Source organism: Bacillus rossius (assembly GCF_032445375.1).
Source record: "Bacillus rossius redtenbacheri isolate Brsri chromosome 4 unlocalized genomic scaffold, Brsri_v3 Brsri_v3_scf4_2, whole genome shotgun sequence".
Classification (NCBI taxonomy): Eukaryota; Metazoa; Arthropoda; class Insecta; order Phasmatodea; family Bacillidae; genus Bacillus; species Bacillus rossius.
This window is the reverse complement of record NW_026962011.1, coordinates 47,916,122-47,928,996: the sequence shown is the minus strand read 5'-3', so window position 1 is coordinate 47,928,996 and position 12,875 is coordinate 47,916,122. Positions and strand designations below refer to the sequence as shown.

The following is a 12,875-nucleotide window of genomic DNA, read 5'->3' as shown; positions in this document are numbered from 1 at the left end:
TTTTCATGTAAGTAGGTATACGAATTAACAAATATCTGTAATTTTATATGAATATTTCTGTTCAATTTCCATGATATGGAACCTAGGATTATCAAATCAAGGGCGTTAATAGACCGATTTTTTGTTTTTAATTACGCGTGGCATGTTGAAAGAGAAAGGTCGCGTATAAAGTGATAGGAAATTTGTAGGGAACACGAATACTTAAAATACGTGAACGAGTTTAAACGTAAACAGGCGTAAAGGTGAGTGCACAGGTGTGCGATTGTGTGCGAGCATTTAAGTGTGCGAGTAATTCAGAGCGTAAGTATGCGAGTGCGCAAGCATACAAGTACGCTATAACTAGAGACCTGCAAAATCCGCGGGTTCATTTCGTGTTATGCTAAAATTCAAATATTTATACCCTAGTGCTGCTTCTGCTATTGGTCCACTGTTAATCTGGAGGACTGGGGGCCAATTAGAGACCCTCACTTATTGAAGTGTCGAATCACAGGCCACCTAGTCGAGACGAATCACAAGTCAGCAGCCAATGAACAGTTGGCATTTGCCCGAGTGTGTAGTGGATATTGGAGTCTATCCTGGAGGTCATTAAACCAGCGAATTTTTCCGGTCTCTAGCTATAACGCAAATATGCCATCGAGTGTTACTACTGCTGCCATCTTTCGTTATTTTGTAAATTGGTTTTTGATATAAGTAATCTGATAGCTTAAATAAGATACACAAATTTGCGTTGCATTAAAAAAAAAATTCTCAGAGTTTATTTTTTTCGTTGCGCTCTGACTATGTCATTGTCTATAGAGCGTCCCACTCTTAGAATGCAGTGTGGAAGTAAATGGGCTCTTTCTTTATCTTTCTAAAACACTTCAACTACCGTCAGCGCTCTCTGTTTCTGTATGCGCTGTTGGCATATATCATACGAATTAAAATGTATTTTTTTCTGGACAGAGTGTTTTTTTTTTTTTAATTTTACGTCTAAATATGCATCAGACGAATACATTTTCTGCATATATCATATATATTTTAAGCGGCCGAAAAATTTAAAAAAAACTAACTTCTTCAATTGGAATTGTTTTGGAGAATTCCAAACTGTTTTACATGAAAAAAAAATTATCCTACAGATGTATGCCCTAAACCGATTCTTCTGGTTGGCACTGTGTTACTCTTACGGAAAGGGTATCAATTTTGGTAAGTGGTAACGAGAAGTGATTAAAAGGTATGTAATTTTATTAGATTCTTTATCAAGTTCACATTAACAATTATTGTATGAATTTGTATCAATGAATATATGTGAACGGTTTATTGTTGTAAGCTAAAGTTTAAAAAAGTGACAATTTATTACCCATTTATAAGTGTGAGAGTGAAAAATACTATAAAGTACGATATTTGTTCTAAAAATGCTTCTTGTGCAATCAGAATTCCAAAGAAACATGTTTCCTGAGATTCGTAATAAGTTATGACATTTGGCAACAGCGCGAACCATAAGCCAAGTACTGCAATCTAAGAGTGAGACGGCAGTAAAGAAGTTTCAATTCAAACACTACTCAAATGGGTAAACAAAGAGTCGGTAGCCCGGTGGTTCGGAGACCAACGCAGACTTGGAGGTACCGTCGCCTTGTACCGGGGAGGACAATTATCTAAAGGTCTACAGAGAAACATCACAAGGAAATGTATAAGTAGAAAAATTCTAGGTTTTTAACATAAGCATATTGATTTGTTATGTACACCTAGCAGTAATCAGCATTACAGGAGAATACTGAATGTTATAGTTGTAGCTTTTTGTTCAACGTACTCTTATCAATATATCTAGTACTGCTATTTTATGTTCACATTTTAAGGGTCTTACCACGAATTTTTAAAGCAGTTGATCAACGTTATTGTGTTGATATGTACACACTTATTATTACATGTGACTGGATAGCGCAGACCTACCCCTCTCAAGCAAACATATAGCTATTCAAATCCATGCGTGACAAACATGGGTTTCAAGAGCCCCGCCTACCTGGGCAAACGTACGGTGTGCGGAGCTTCAGATATATTACAATTTTAATTTTAAAATTTTAAATACCTCCGACTTTGCAATTCTCTCTTGAAGCTATTGTTAGTAATTAAAATGCATTAAACACTATAAACTTGATTTATCGTTGATTTCTTTTTGTAGTCTGCACCGTACTACACCATCCATGCCATACTGTATCAGGCCAAGGTTGTCATGTTCTTGAAATATCATTGAAGTAACAGGATACCAAATTTCGAATCGATCAGACCTGTGGAAGTTGCTCACATCCCTTCACCAATTAAAAAAAAAAAAAAAAAAAAAAAAGAGCTGATGATCTTCAATCGGCTGAACAGATTTTCTTGAATCATAGCTAACAACACTTTCGATCAAGTCACCTTTCAAACAAAACAAAAAAAAAATTAATCAAAATCGGTTGGTTCGTTTGGGATCTACCTTGCCACAGACACATACACGTCGGGGGTTGAAAACCACGTGATTTGAAAACTGCTCGAGATTTAAAAGGCTGTCTGATTACAAAAAAAAGTTTTTTAAAATGTTCTTACGAACGAGAGAGACCAGACTGCGATGCCAGGTTCGGGGCTGGCTGGCGGCTCTGCACAACCATGTGCGGTCCACTGACGTAAGTCATGCCACGCGTGCCTGGCTGGATTACAAGGGTCGTCGCTATCCCCTCCCCCTTCCGCACCACCCGGATCGTCCTGCTTCGGCGCCGTTATCTATCGCTGAGCGGCCTTGGGAATTCCGCGGGCCGCCGCGCGCGGAGTGGCGTGAATGGACGACACCCTTCTCGGCTGTTCGGACGTCGGGTCGGCACGGGATGACGCGACTCGTCACGTTCGCTCTCGTCGGTTCGAGAAGGACGCACGGGTACTTTAAGCAGCGACGCCGGCCTCTGCGACAGTTTTTGGGCGACAGAGACGCAAGACCGTGAGTGCCCGCGAGTTCCGCACGGAGTTCTGCGACGGGTGCCGCGTGAGTTCGGCGAGGGTCCCGTGATGGAGTCTCGCGACAAGAGCCGCGGGAGTGCCGAGTTCCGAGCTAGTCCCTCGACAGTTCCGAGCTAGTCCCTCGACAGTTCCGAGCTAGTCCCTCGACAGTTCCGAGCTAGTCCCTCGACAGTTCCGAAGGGAAGCGCGACATCGGCGAAGAGAGCAAGTACCCTCCCCCCCACCCTTCTCCTTCCACGAGAGAGTGGCGTGACGCGGAGTTCGACTGGCTCGTGAGAGTGAGTGCGGCGACCGAGTGGCGCGAGACTGTGTGCGCGTGAGTACAGGCGCGGGGTAAGGGGCTAACCACGCTAGAAGCACCAGCGAGGGTCGAACTTGTCATCCCGACTCATTAACAAAAATACACCCCTGACTATGAGGGCCCCCTTAATGAGAACATTTGACTGCGACAGGGCACAGAAATGGACGTGACTTCAAATCAATTAATACTTGGCTAGAAGAGAAGTTTTTTTTTTTAATACGGTGGAGGAAGCGTTTGTGAGAAATTCAGCCGACCACTAGAAACAACTTAAACTGTTAGAAATTACACAATATTTTCCGGACTTTTCGATGTAGAATGTGCCTCAAATAAACTAAGTGTTCCACATAGCTTCACATAACTGGATCTTTGAAGAAACTAAGGTTTCCGAAGCTTGTGTTCAGTGGCGTACTCAAAACGGGGGGATGGGCGATATATAATCCCTTTCCTCCGAAATCCTAACAAAAAAAAAATCTATAATTCCCAACAAATGGGAAAAAAATTTGAAAGCAAACAGCTCTCTCTCTCTCTCTCTCTCTCTCTCCCCCCTTTTTCCTCTTCTTCCCCAGGAAAATTACTTTATGCGTACGCTCATGCATGTGTTTTTTTTTTGTTCACAGGATTAACGAACACGTGTGGAAGGAACAAAAAAGGTTTTCGGCTGTTGGCTTAAAAAGGTTTTTCAGGGTTCGATTCACACCCAAAAATAATAATTTTCGCTAGCTTATGTCCAAAGTTAAGTTAAATTCACTTCCCGTAATTTATGGAAATAACTGCGCCTAAATTTGCAGCGATTAATTTTTGTAAGCTGTATTGTTCGTAATTATTAAAGTTGAAAATTGTTTGACAGTGTGGAAAAAATGTGGGACCCGCGTTTCGTATGATTTCGAGACAGATAGAGAGAGAGAGAGAGAGAGAGAGAGAGAGAGAGAAAGTAAAACCGGTTTCCAGTGGGCAGTGTTCGCACGGCGCGACCGCGCGGGACCCGCAGACGGAACTGTAATCTCCTTACGATCCCCGCACGAGGAATAGCGACGCACGCTTGGTTTCGTTAAGCACAGCTCAGTCGCTGCGGGACTCACTCGCGAAGTTCCCCGCAAACGAGACCGAACACGCGAAGGACGGGTTTTCCCTCGAGTGCGTGGGAAAAGGACGATATGTTGGTTAAGGTGGTGGTATTGCGTCGGTGGCGGTGGTGGTGGTAGAGGGGTCGACGCATTCTGAGTGGATCCCACGAGCCCTGACGCTTTCGGGCGGTCACGGAAAAACATTTTCTGGCGGTTGCGGTAGTTGGGAGCTTAATCCTCTTTGCGGGGCTACACCCGAGGCGGGCCCCTTCGTTTTTGGTTCGCCGGACGCACTTGGAATTTTCTTTTTTTCTTTCTTTTTCTTTTTGCTCCGGGCGCAACAACCTGCTCAAACTGTCGGAGCTCGCTGTTGCGAATCGCGTTTCTCACGCCGGCTGGGTCCGCGTTCGCGCTCAGCGGCGTCGGCCAGGGCGGGGGGGGGGGGGGGGGAGGGTGTCGGGAGAAACAGCCTCCGGGAAAAGGGATGGTACAGGAGCTGTAGCAGCGAGGGGGGAGGTGCGAACCACACCGAGCCGGCGTTATTGAAACGTTAATATTTCCCTCCCGGCCTTGCGAAACCAAACCCACCCCCTTCCACCCGGCTATCCGTGTTGGAACACCGCGGGCCCGACCTCAAAGGGCCCAGCGGCCGCGGGTATGCAAATGTTTTCGCGCCCCGACGAAGCCTGCGTCAGCTGCCGGTGCGCCCCCACGCGGCCCCTAGAGTACAGTCCGGTGCCGGTGAAACTGGCCCACCGGCCACCGGCTCCCGGCGCATCCGCGCGGGGAAACAACTCCACGCGCCGTCGAAGACTTGGCGTATAAAATGAAACTCAAAAAAAAAAATAGCTGCCCCCGAGATGCAGTTGTCTGGAGGCTATTTCGCATTCAACATTTCCGTAAAGCATTACACTTCGCCTGATTCGCCTACTCGCCGCCGCAGCGCTGGCCTGGCGTGGTTCGTCCGAAATAGGGTTGCCTGTGGGGCGGACAGATCTGTTTGCAAGGTCGTCGACCCTAGACCTGACATTATCAATGTATTTGCACCGTTGGACTGTGAACTGTGTGCCATGACACGCAGAACGCAAGTGTATGATATGCTAAACATCAGATGCGAAGCACAATAGAAAGCATTAATATTATTTTGCATTATCCTTTTTTTTTTTAATATATTTCAAGCAATGTGAGCATTATAATGTGTTTTAATTTTTCGTCAGTTACAAATGACCAAATGTATGCAGAGCTTCAGAAAAAAATATCACGCGATTTGAAAACTGCTCAAGATGTTAAGAGTGGTTGGTGACTGTTCACGAAAAACAAATACGAATACGTTGAAGGAAAGGGGGGGAGGGGGGGGGGGTGGAGTTGCTCTTTTACAGAATCTCGTTTTTAATTTGTATTGTTTGTAAAAAAATAAAAAATCCTTAAAAAATTTTTTTCAGAATAACATTTAGGCATAAAACATCCAGTACAGAATCTTGACAGCACTTTAAGAATTGCATTACACCTTATTGCTTCAAATACTTCATACTGTGGTATCAGTTCTTTACTGCCGAGTAATACAAATAACGTTTTTTTTTGCTCGGCCTACGAGTGCAGTTAAAACAATCTCCTTTTTATCGTATTTATCCGATTTCGCCTATTAAATAACCTGACCGACATTTCTTAGCTCTATGTTTTTACATCGGCATGAAAGTAATTTTTTAAAAGATTGAAGGAAAAAAACTGAAGTTATTATGTTATTAATAAGTTATATTATATACGTATAAGCTTATTAATTATTGATGGATTTGGGGTCTAAGGGTCATGAAAAGAAAAAAAAAAAGAAAAGAAAAAACTTGATATAGTTATTCCGGAATTTCTAGTATTTATTCACATCTATCTTAAAATGGCTGAGAATATAAGAAGTTATTTTTTTTGCCAAGCTGATAACGACGTATCCTACCATTAGTGCAATGAAAGAGTTACTAAATATTAAATTTAAACTATAAGCAAATATTTGAACACTCATTGCGAATTATAATTCTGAACACCTAATATTACATATAGTAGCCGCCCAACCCGGCTTCGCACGGCTATACTAATGGAAAAAAATTAAACCACATCTCCCATTTACAGTAATGGTAAATAAAAAAAATTCAGTGTAAATTTATTACAATGCTGTATAATGTACCGGAGAGAAAATGAATAGCACCGATGGTTTCCCGACTCGTGCACGCAACGTACAACTGATGTACCCATACTTCGCTACGGCAGTCTACAGGCAGATCACTCTTGCGCCGCTCATTATACATGCCCCTCCTTGTGGGTACGCCACTGCCGCGCGATGCCCGTTGCCATGGAGACGCAGAAGGCATGAACAATGCAAAATCCTGTTCTCATGCAGACAAAGTACCCACTGTTGCCTGGTTCTAACCACCCATGGGATCTAATTTTCGGAAAATGTCATCCTGCGTAACATAAGGAACATTACTGTGAAGTTTCAAGTCTGTAAAATATATATACTTGAAAAAAAAGGGCAATAAAAAACAAATTAAACACAGAAAGAGGAATAAAAGCAATAGTTTAGGTTTGCGATTTAAAGTGATAAAAAGTATTTAAATACTAATTTAACTCTTATGAGGGTACTGATTGCTTCGTTGTTAATATCACACGGGGTTTTTTTTACTTGTATGGGAAAATTAAGAATGATAAGGCATCTAGTGCGTGGCAACAATGTTAATAGGCAATAGGAATTAAACTTCTAGCGCCTGCGGCATTGTCAACACACACTTCGTACGTGTACCGCATGTTGTATCTAACCCCCTCCAACGCATTTGATTCTAAATTGGACTTTTAGTAAGGATCCCTAATGTTATTGATAATGTAATATAGCCTATAGCCTTCCTCGATAAATGTACTAACCAACACTGAAAGAATTTTTCAAATCGGACCAGTAGTTCCTGAGATTAGCGCGTTCAAACAAACAAACAAACTCTTCAGCTTTATAATATTAGTATAGATTAATCAATTAAAGCTTAGTAACGAAAATGATTTTTATACATAAATTCATTTGTTACTAATAAAAATCGCCATTTCCCTTTAATTTAGAAAAGTTGTATCCTTTTATAAATCTGATAAAACTCCGTTATAGCATAAGGAATCATTCTGATTGATTGGTACTTAAAGCTACTGAGTGACATTCGTTATTTATTGTGTGAGGTAGAATAAGTGAAATCATATCATTTATTTTGATTAAAGTTACAACTGTGGCAAACAGGGTTTCAGTTTATTTGTTTTTAATTTTCAAGGACATCTTTAATATTACTTATGCCCCGATGGAGCTAGATTGTGTGGGGGAAAAAAAGTCATTCTAAAATAGGTCATAAAGAAATTTTAAAAAAAAAGTTTTAGTACGGAAAGTTTCGATCATCCTTAAGAAATTGTAAGGATACCCTTTGGGCGAGCCTAAGACACCGCTCATCATCTCCAGACCACCTGGCACCTGTAATTGGGCCTCAATTATCCCGTTCTCCAAATTAGCAGCCTCACGCAGTTCTCTTCCCTTCTTCCTTTTCCGCTTATAACCTCCTTGCGCGTATTTCCACGTCGTTTCCACACCCCCCCCCCCCCTCCCCCCCCAAATGTTTCTTTCAAGACCGGCACCCCTGCTGCAGGCGGCAGTAGTATCTCGCGCGACCGCGCTTCGAAGTAGACGGGAGTCGGCGGGGGACGCACCACAACGCCGAAATACCACAACGCCGAACGTAGAATAACGCCGAATACCATAACGCCGAATGCCAAATTAACCGCAACGCCGACAGCTAGAAAACTGCTGTGTACCACAACGCCGAATTACCACAACGCCGAAATACATTAACGCCGAAAAATGTCATTGCAGGACTGCCACAAAGGTTAGGTTAGGTAAGGTTAGCACACAAATTCATTCAGTTGTTTTTCATTTTGCTCCTGTGCCCCCCCCCCCCCCTCCTTCCCCGCAGCAACATTTTTCGGCGTTACTGTATTTCGGCATTGTGGTACACATCAATGTCTAGCTGTCGGCGTTGCGGTCAATTTGGCATTCGGAGTTATGGTATTCGGCGTTATTGTACGTTCGGCGTTGTGGTAATTCGGCGTTGTGGTAACGACCCGAGTTGGCGGTCCGGGGAGGAACTCCAGAGGGCAGACGGATGTCCTTCAGCTCGGTCCTCAACACTATTCCCCGTTCCGCAGGCGCTCCTTGCTAGCTCGCTCCTTGCTAACCCGCTCCTTGCTAGCTCGCTCCATGCTAGATCGCTCCTTGCTAGCTCGCTCCTTGCTAACCCGCTCCTTGCTAGCTCGCTCCATGCTAGATCGCTCCTTGCTAGCTCGCTCCTTGCTAACCCGCTCCTTGCTAGCTCGCTCCATGCTAGATCGCTCCTTGCTAGCTCGCTCCTTGCTAGCTCGCTCCTGGCTAGCTCGCTCCTTGCTAGCTCGCTTCTTGCTAGCTCGCTCCTTGTCAGCTCGCTCCTTGCTAGCCCGCTCCTTGCTAGCCCGCTTCTTGTCAGCTCGCTCCATGCTAGATCGCTCCTTGCTAGCTCGCTCCTTGCTAGCCCGCTCCTTGCTAGCTCGCTCCTTGTCAGCTCGCTCCTTGTCAGCTCGCTCCTTGCTAGCTCGCTCCATGCTAGCCCGCTCCTTGCTAGCCCGCTCCTTGCTAGCCCGCCCCTTGCTAGCCCGCTCCTTGCTAGCCCGCTCCTTGCTAGCCCGCTCCTTGCTAGCACGCTCCTTGCTAGCCCGCTCCTTGCTAGCTCGCTCCTTGCTAGCTCGCTCCTTGCTAGCTCGCTCCTGGCTAGCTCGCTCCTTGCTAGCTCGCTTCTTGCTAGCTCGCTCCTTGTCAGCTCGCTCCTTGCTAGCCCGCTCCTTGCTAGCCCGCTTCTTGTCAGCTCGCTCCATGCTAGATCGCTCCTTGCTAGCTCGCTCCTTGCTAGCCCGCTCCTTGCTAGCCCGCTCCTTGCTAGCCCGCTCCTTGCTAGCCCGCCCCTTGCTAGCCCGCTCCTTGCTAGCTCGCTCCTTGCTAGCCCGCTCCTTGCTAGCCCGCTCCTTGCTAGCCCGCTCCTTGCTAGCCCGCTCCTTGCTAGCCCGCCCCTTGCTAGCCCGCTCCTTGCTAGCCCGCTCCTTGCTAGCCCGCTCCTTGCTAGCCCGCTTCTTGTCAGCTCGCTCCATGCTAGATCGCTCCTTGCTAGCTCGCTCCTTGCTAGCTCGCTCCTTGTCAGCTCGCTCCTTGTCAGCTCGCTCCTTGCTAGCCCGCTTCTTGCTAGCCCGCTCCATGCTAGATCGCTCCTTGCTAGCTCGCTCCTTGCTAGCCCGCTCCTTGCTAGCTCGCTCCTTGTCAGCTCGCTCCTTGCTAGCCCGCTTCTTGCTAGCCCGCTCCTTGCTAGCCCGCCCCTTGCTAGCCCGCTTCTTGCTAGCCCGCTCCTTGCTAGCTCGCTCCTTGCTAGCTCGCTCCTTGTCAGCTCGCTCCTTGTCAGCTCGCTCCTTGTCAGCCCGCTCCTTGCTAGCCCGCTCCTTGCTAGCCCGCTCCTTGCTAGCCCGCTCCTTGCTAGCCCGCTCCTTGCTAGCCCGCCCCTTGCTAGCCCGCTCCTTGCTAGCCCGCTCCTTGCTAGCTCGCTCCTTGCTAGCCCGCTCCTTGCTAGCTCGCTCCTTGCTAGCCCGCTTCTTGCTAGCCCGCTCCTTGCTAGCTCGCTCCTTGCTAGCCCGCTCCTTGCTAGCCCGCTCCTTGCTAGCCCGCCCCTTGCTAGCCCGCTCCTTGCTAGCCCGCTCCTTGCTAGCTCGCTCCTTGCTAGCCCGCCCCTTGCTAGCCCGCTCCTTGCTAGCCCGCTCCTTGCTAGCCCGCTCCTTGCTAGCCCGCCCCTTGCTAGCCCGCTCCTTGCTAGCTCGCTCCTTGTCAGCTCGCTCCTTGTCAGCTCGCTCCTTGCTAGCCCGCTCCTTGCTAGCCCGCTTCTTGTCAGCTCGCTCCATGCTAGATCGCTCCTTGCTAGCTCGCTCCTTGCTAGCCCGCTCCTTGCTAGCTCGCTCCTTGTCAGCTCGCTCCTTGTCAGCTCGCTCCTTGCTAGCCCGCTCCTTGCTAGCTCGCTCCTTGCTAGCCCGCTCCTTGCTAGCCCGCTCCTTGCTAGCCCGCCCCTTGCTAGCCCGCTCCTTGCTAGCCCGCTCCTTGCTAGCCCGCTCCTTGCTAGCCCGCTCCTTGCTAGCCCGCTCCTTGCTAGCCCGCTTCTTGTCAGCTCGCTCCATGCTAGATCGCTCCTTGCTAGCTCGCTCCTTGCTAGCCCGCTCCTTGCTAGCTCGCTCCTTGTCAGCTCGCTCCTTGTCAGCTCGCTCCTTGCTAGCCCGCTTCTTGCTAGCCCGCTCCTTGCTAGCTCGCTCCTTGCTAGCCCGCTCCTTGCTAGCCCGCTCCTTGCTAGCCCGCCCCTTGCTAGCCCGCTCCTTGCTAGCCCGCTCCTTGCTAGCTCGCTCCTTGCTAGCTCGCTCCTTGCTAGCCCGCTCCTTGCTAGCCCGCCCCTTGCTAGCCCGCTCCTTGCTAGCCCGCTCCTTGCTAGCCCGCTCCTTGCTAGCTCGCTCCTTGCTAGCCCGCCCCTTGCTAGCCCGCTCCTTGCTAGCCCGCTCCTTGCTAGCCCGCCCCTTGCTAGCCCGCTCCTTGCTAGCCCGCTCCTTGCTAGCTCGCTCCTTGCTAGCCCGCTCCTTGCTAGCCCGCTCCTTGCTAGCCCGCTCCTTGCTAGCCCGCCCCTTGCTAGCCCGCTCCTTGCTAGCTCGCTCCTTGCTAGCCCGCTCCTTGCTAGCCCGCTCCTTGCTAGCCCGCTCCTTGCTAGCCCGCTCCTTGCTAGCCCGCCCCTTGCTAGCCCGCTCCTTGCTAGCCCGCTCCTTGCTAGCCCGCCCGTGCTAGCCCGCTCCTTGCTAGCCCGCTCCTTGCTAGCTCGCTCCTTGCTAGCTCGCTCCTTGCTAGCCCGCCCCTTGCTAGCCCGCTCCTTGCTAGCCCGCTCCTTGCTAGCCCGCTCCTTGCTAGCCCGCTCCTTGCTAGCTCGCTCCTTGCTAGCCCGCTCCTTGCTAGCCCGCTCCTTGCTAGCTCGCTCCTTGCTAGCCCGCTCCTTGCTAGCCCGCTCCTTGCTAGCCCGCTCCTTGCTAGCCCGCTCCTTGCTAGCCCGCCCCTTGCTAGCCCGCTCCTTGCTAGCCCGCTCCTTGCTAGCCCGCTCCTTGCTAGCCCGCTCCTTGCTAGCCCGCTTCTTGTCAGCTCGCTCCATGCTAGATCGCTCCTTGCTAGCTCGCTCCTTGCTAGCCCGCTCCTTGCTAGCTCGCTCCTTGTCAGCTCGCTCCTTGTCAGCTCGCTCCTTGCTAGCCCGCTTCTTGCTAGCCCGCTCCTTGCTAGCCCGCTCCTTGCTAGCCCGCTCCTTGCTAGCCCGCTCCTTGCTAGCTCGCTCCTTGCTAGCTCGCTCCTTGCTAGCCCGCTCCTTGCTAGCCCGCTCCTTGCTAGCCCGCTCCTTGCTAGCTCGCTCCTTGCTAGCTCGCTCCTTGCTAGCTCGCTCCTTGCTAGCACGCTCCTTGCTAGCTCGCTCCTTGCTAGCTCGCTCCATGCTAGATCGCGGCGCGCCCAGCGAACGCTCTTCACGAGACTCATGTTGGAAATCCCGCCTAAGCGCACCCCTATGGCACTCGAGGAAAATTTCCTACAAATTAAAAAAAAAGGTTGTCTGTAAAGTCGGTTTACGGACGATAATTTTACGCGATAACGTCATAAGAAAACATTGATGAAATATTGCATAATTTTTTTTAATTTTCAAATATTATTTACAGTTTTTTGCAAATTTAGTTCAAATAATTTGTTTAGATATAATCACGAAAAATTAGTTAAAAAGCCCGCCTTAACCTGTTTGATATTACAGAAGATTTTCTCGCACGGTGGTTAGCCGGTTCTTGCACGCTCGTCTCAGGCGGAACGTGACAATTTTTCGTGAGTGCAGCCGGCGTTCATCGATTTATAAGACGTTATCACGTCAAAAAACTACAGATCCGCCGGTTTAGGCTGTGATTCAGTCAGTCAGGATATAGAATAACAACGGTATGGTCGATGACTATAAGTTTATCGCATTTGTTCCCAAAGCTGAGTAAATCTTATAACCACGCTATAATATTCTTATTTTGTTAACATAACTGTATGAAAATCAATCTAAAAAAATAATTATTAAACTTTAACCACGGTTGCATGGTCGAAACCTCGCTGTCCAAAGATAACGGTGTAATTTATACGCTCATCACGGGAAGCCTATGATGTACATCCTATATTTCACAGACCCGAATACTCACGTTGGCAAACCTTCATTTCACAGACGAGAGAGCCAAACCCGAAGTTCCCCGAAGTTCATGCTCACTTTTTTTTTCCGTTCTCTCTCATTGTATAAACCGGTGTGGCATTAAATTCTGCGGTCGATTAGGATAGGTTAGCTACATTATAAATACTTTAAAACATTGTGGAAGGTTGGTTATATTAGGTAAGTATAGCTACATTAAAAATACTGTAAAATCATTTTATGGTTGCTTAGCAA

The 12,875-nt window shown here is 48.0% G+C and overlaps 1 protein-coding gene across 1 annotated transcript; it reads right to left on the bottom strand.

Moving 5' to 3' along the window:
* Positions 1 to 8,520: 8,520 nt before the first annotated feature.
* On the bottom strand, positions 8,521 to 11,906 carry LOC134541854 (axoneme-associated protein mst101(2)-like). Its single transcript, XM_063385552.1, has 5 exons — positions 11,808 to 11,906; positions 10,204 to 10,389; positions 9,469 to 9,816; positions 9,079 to 9,279; positions 8,521 to 8,979 (listed from the first exon to the last, which is right to left on the bottom strand). The coding sequence occupies exons 1-5, from the start codon at positions 11,904 to 11,906 to the stop codon at positions 8,521 to 8,523; spliced, it is 1,293 nt and encodes a 430-aa protein (XP_063241622.1).
* Between the last annotated feature and the right edge of the window lie 969 nt (positions 11,907 to 12,875).

Excerpts from the sequence above, each read along its gene's own strand:
- LOC134541854 (XM_063385552.1), bottom strand. The coding sequence starts at position 11,906 with ATGGAGCGAGCTAGCAAGGAGCGAGCTAGCAAGGAGCGTGCTAGCAAG. Across the intron at positions 10,390-11,807 it reads AGCGAGCTAGCAAGGAGCGG|GAGCGAGCTGACAAGGAGCG; the intron begins GCTAGCAAGGAG and ends CGGGCTAGCAAG. Across the intron at positions 8,980-9,078 it reads AGCGAGCTAGCAAGGAGCGG|GAGCGGGCTAGCATGGAGCG; the intron begins GCTAGCAAGGAG and ends CGGGCTAGCAAG.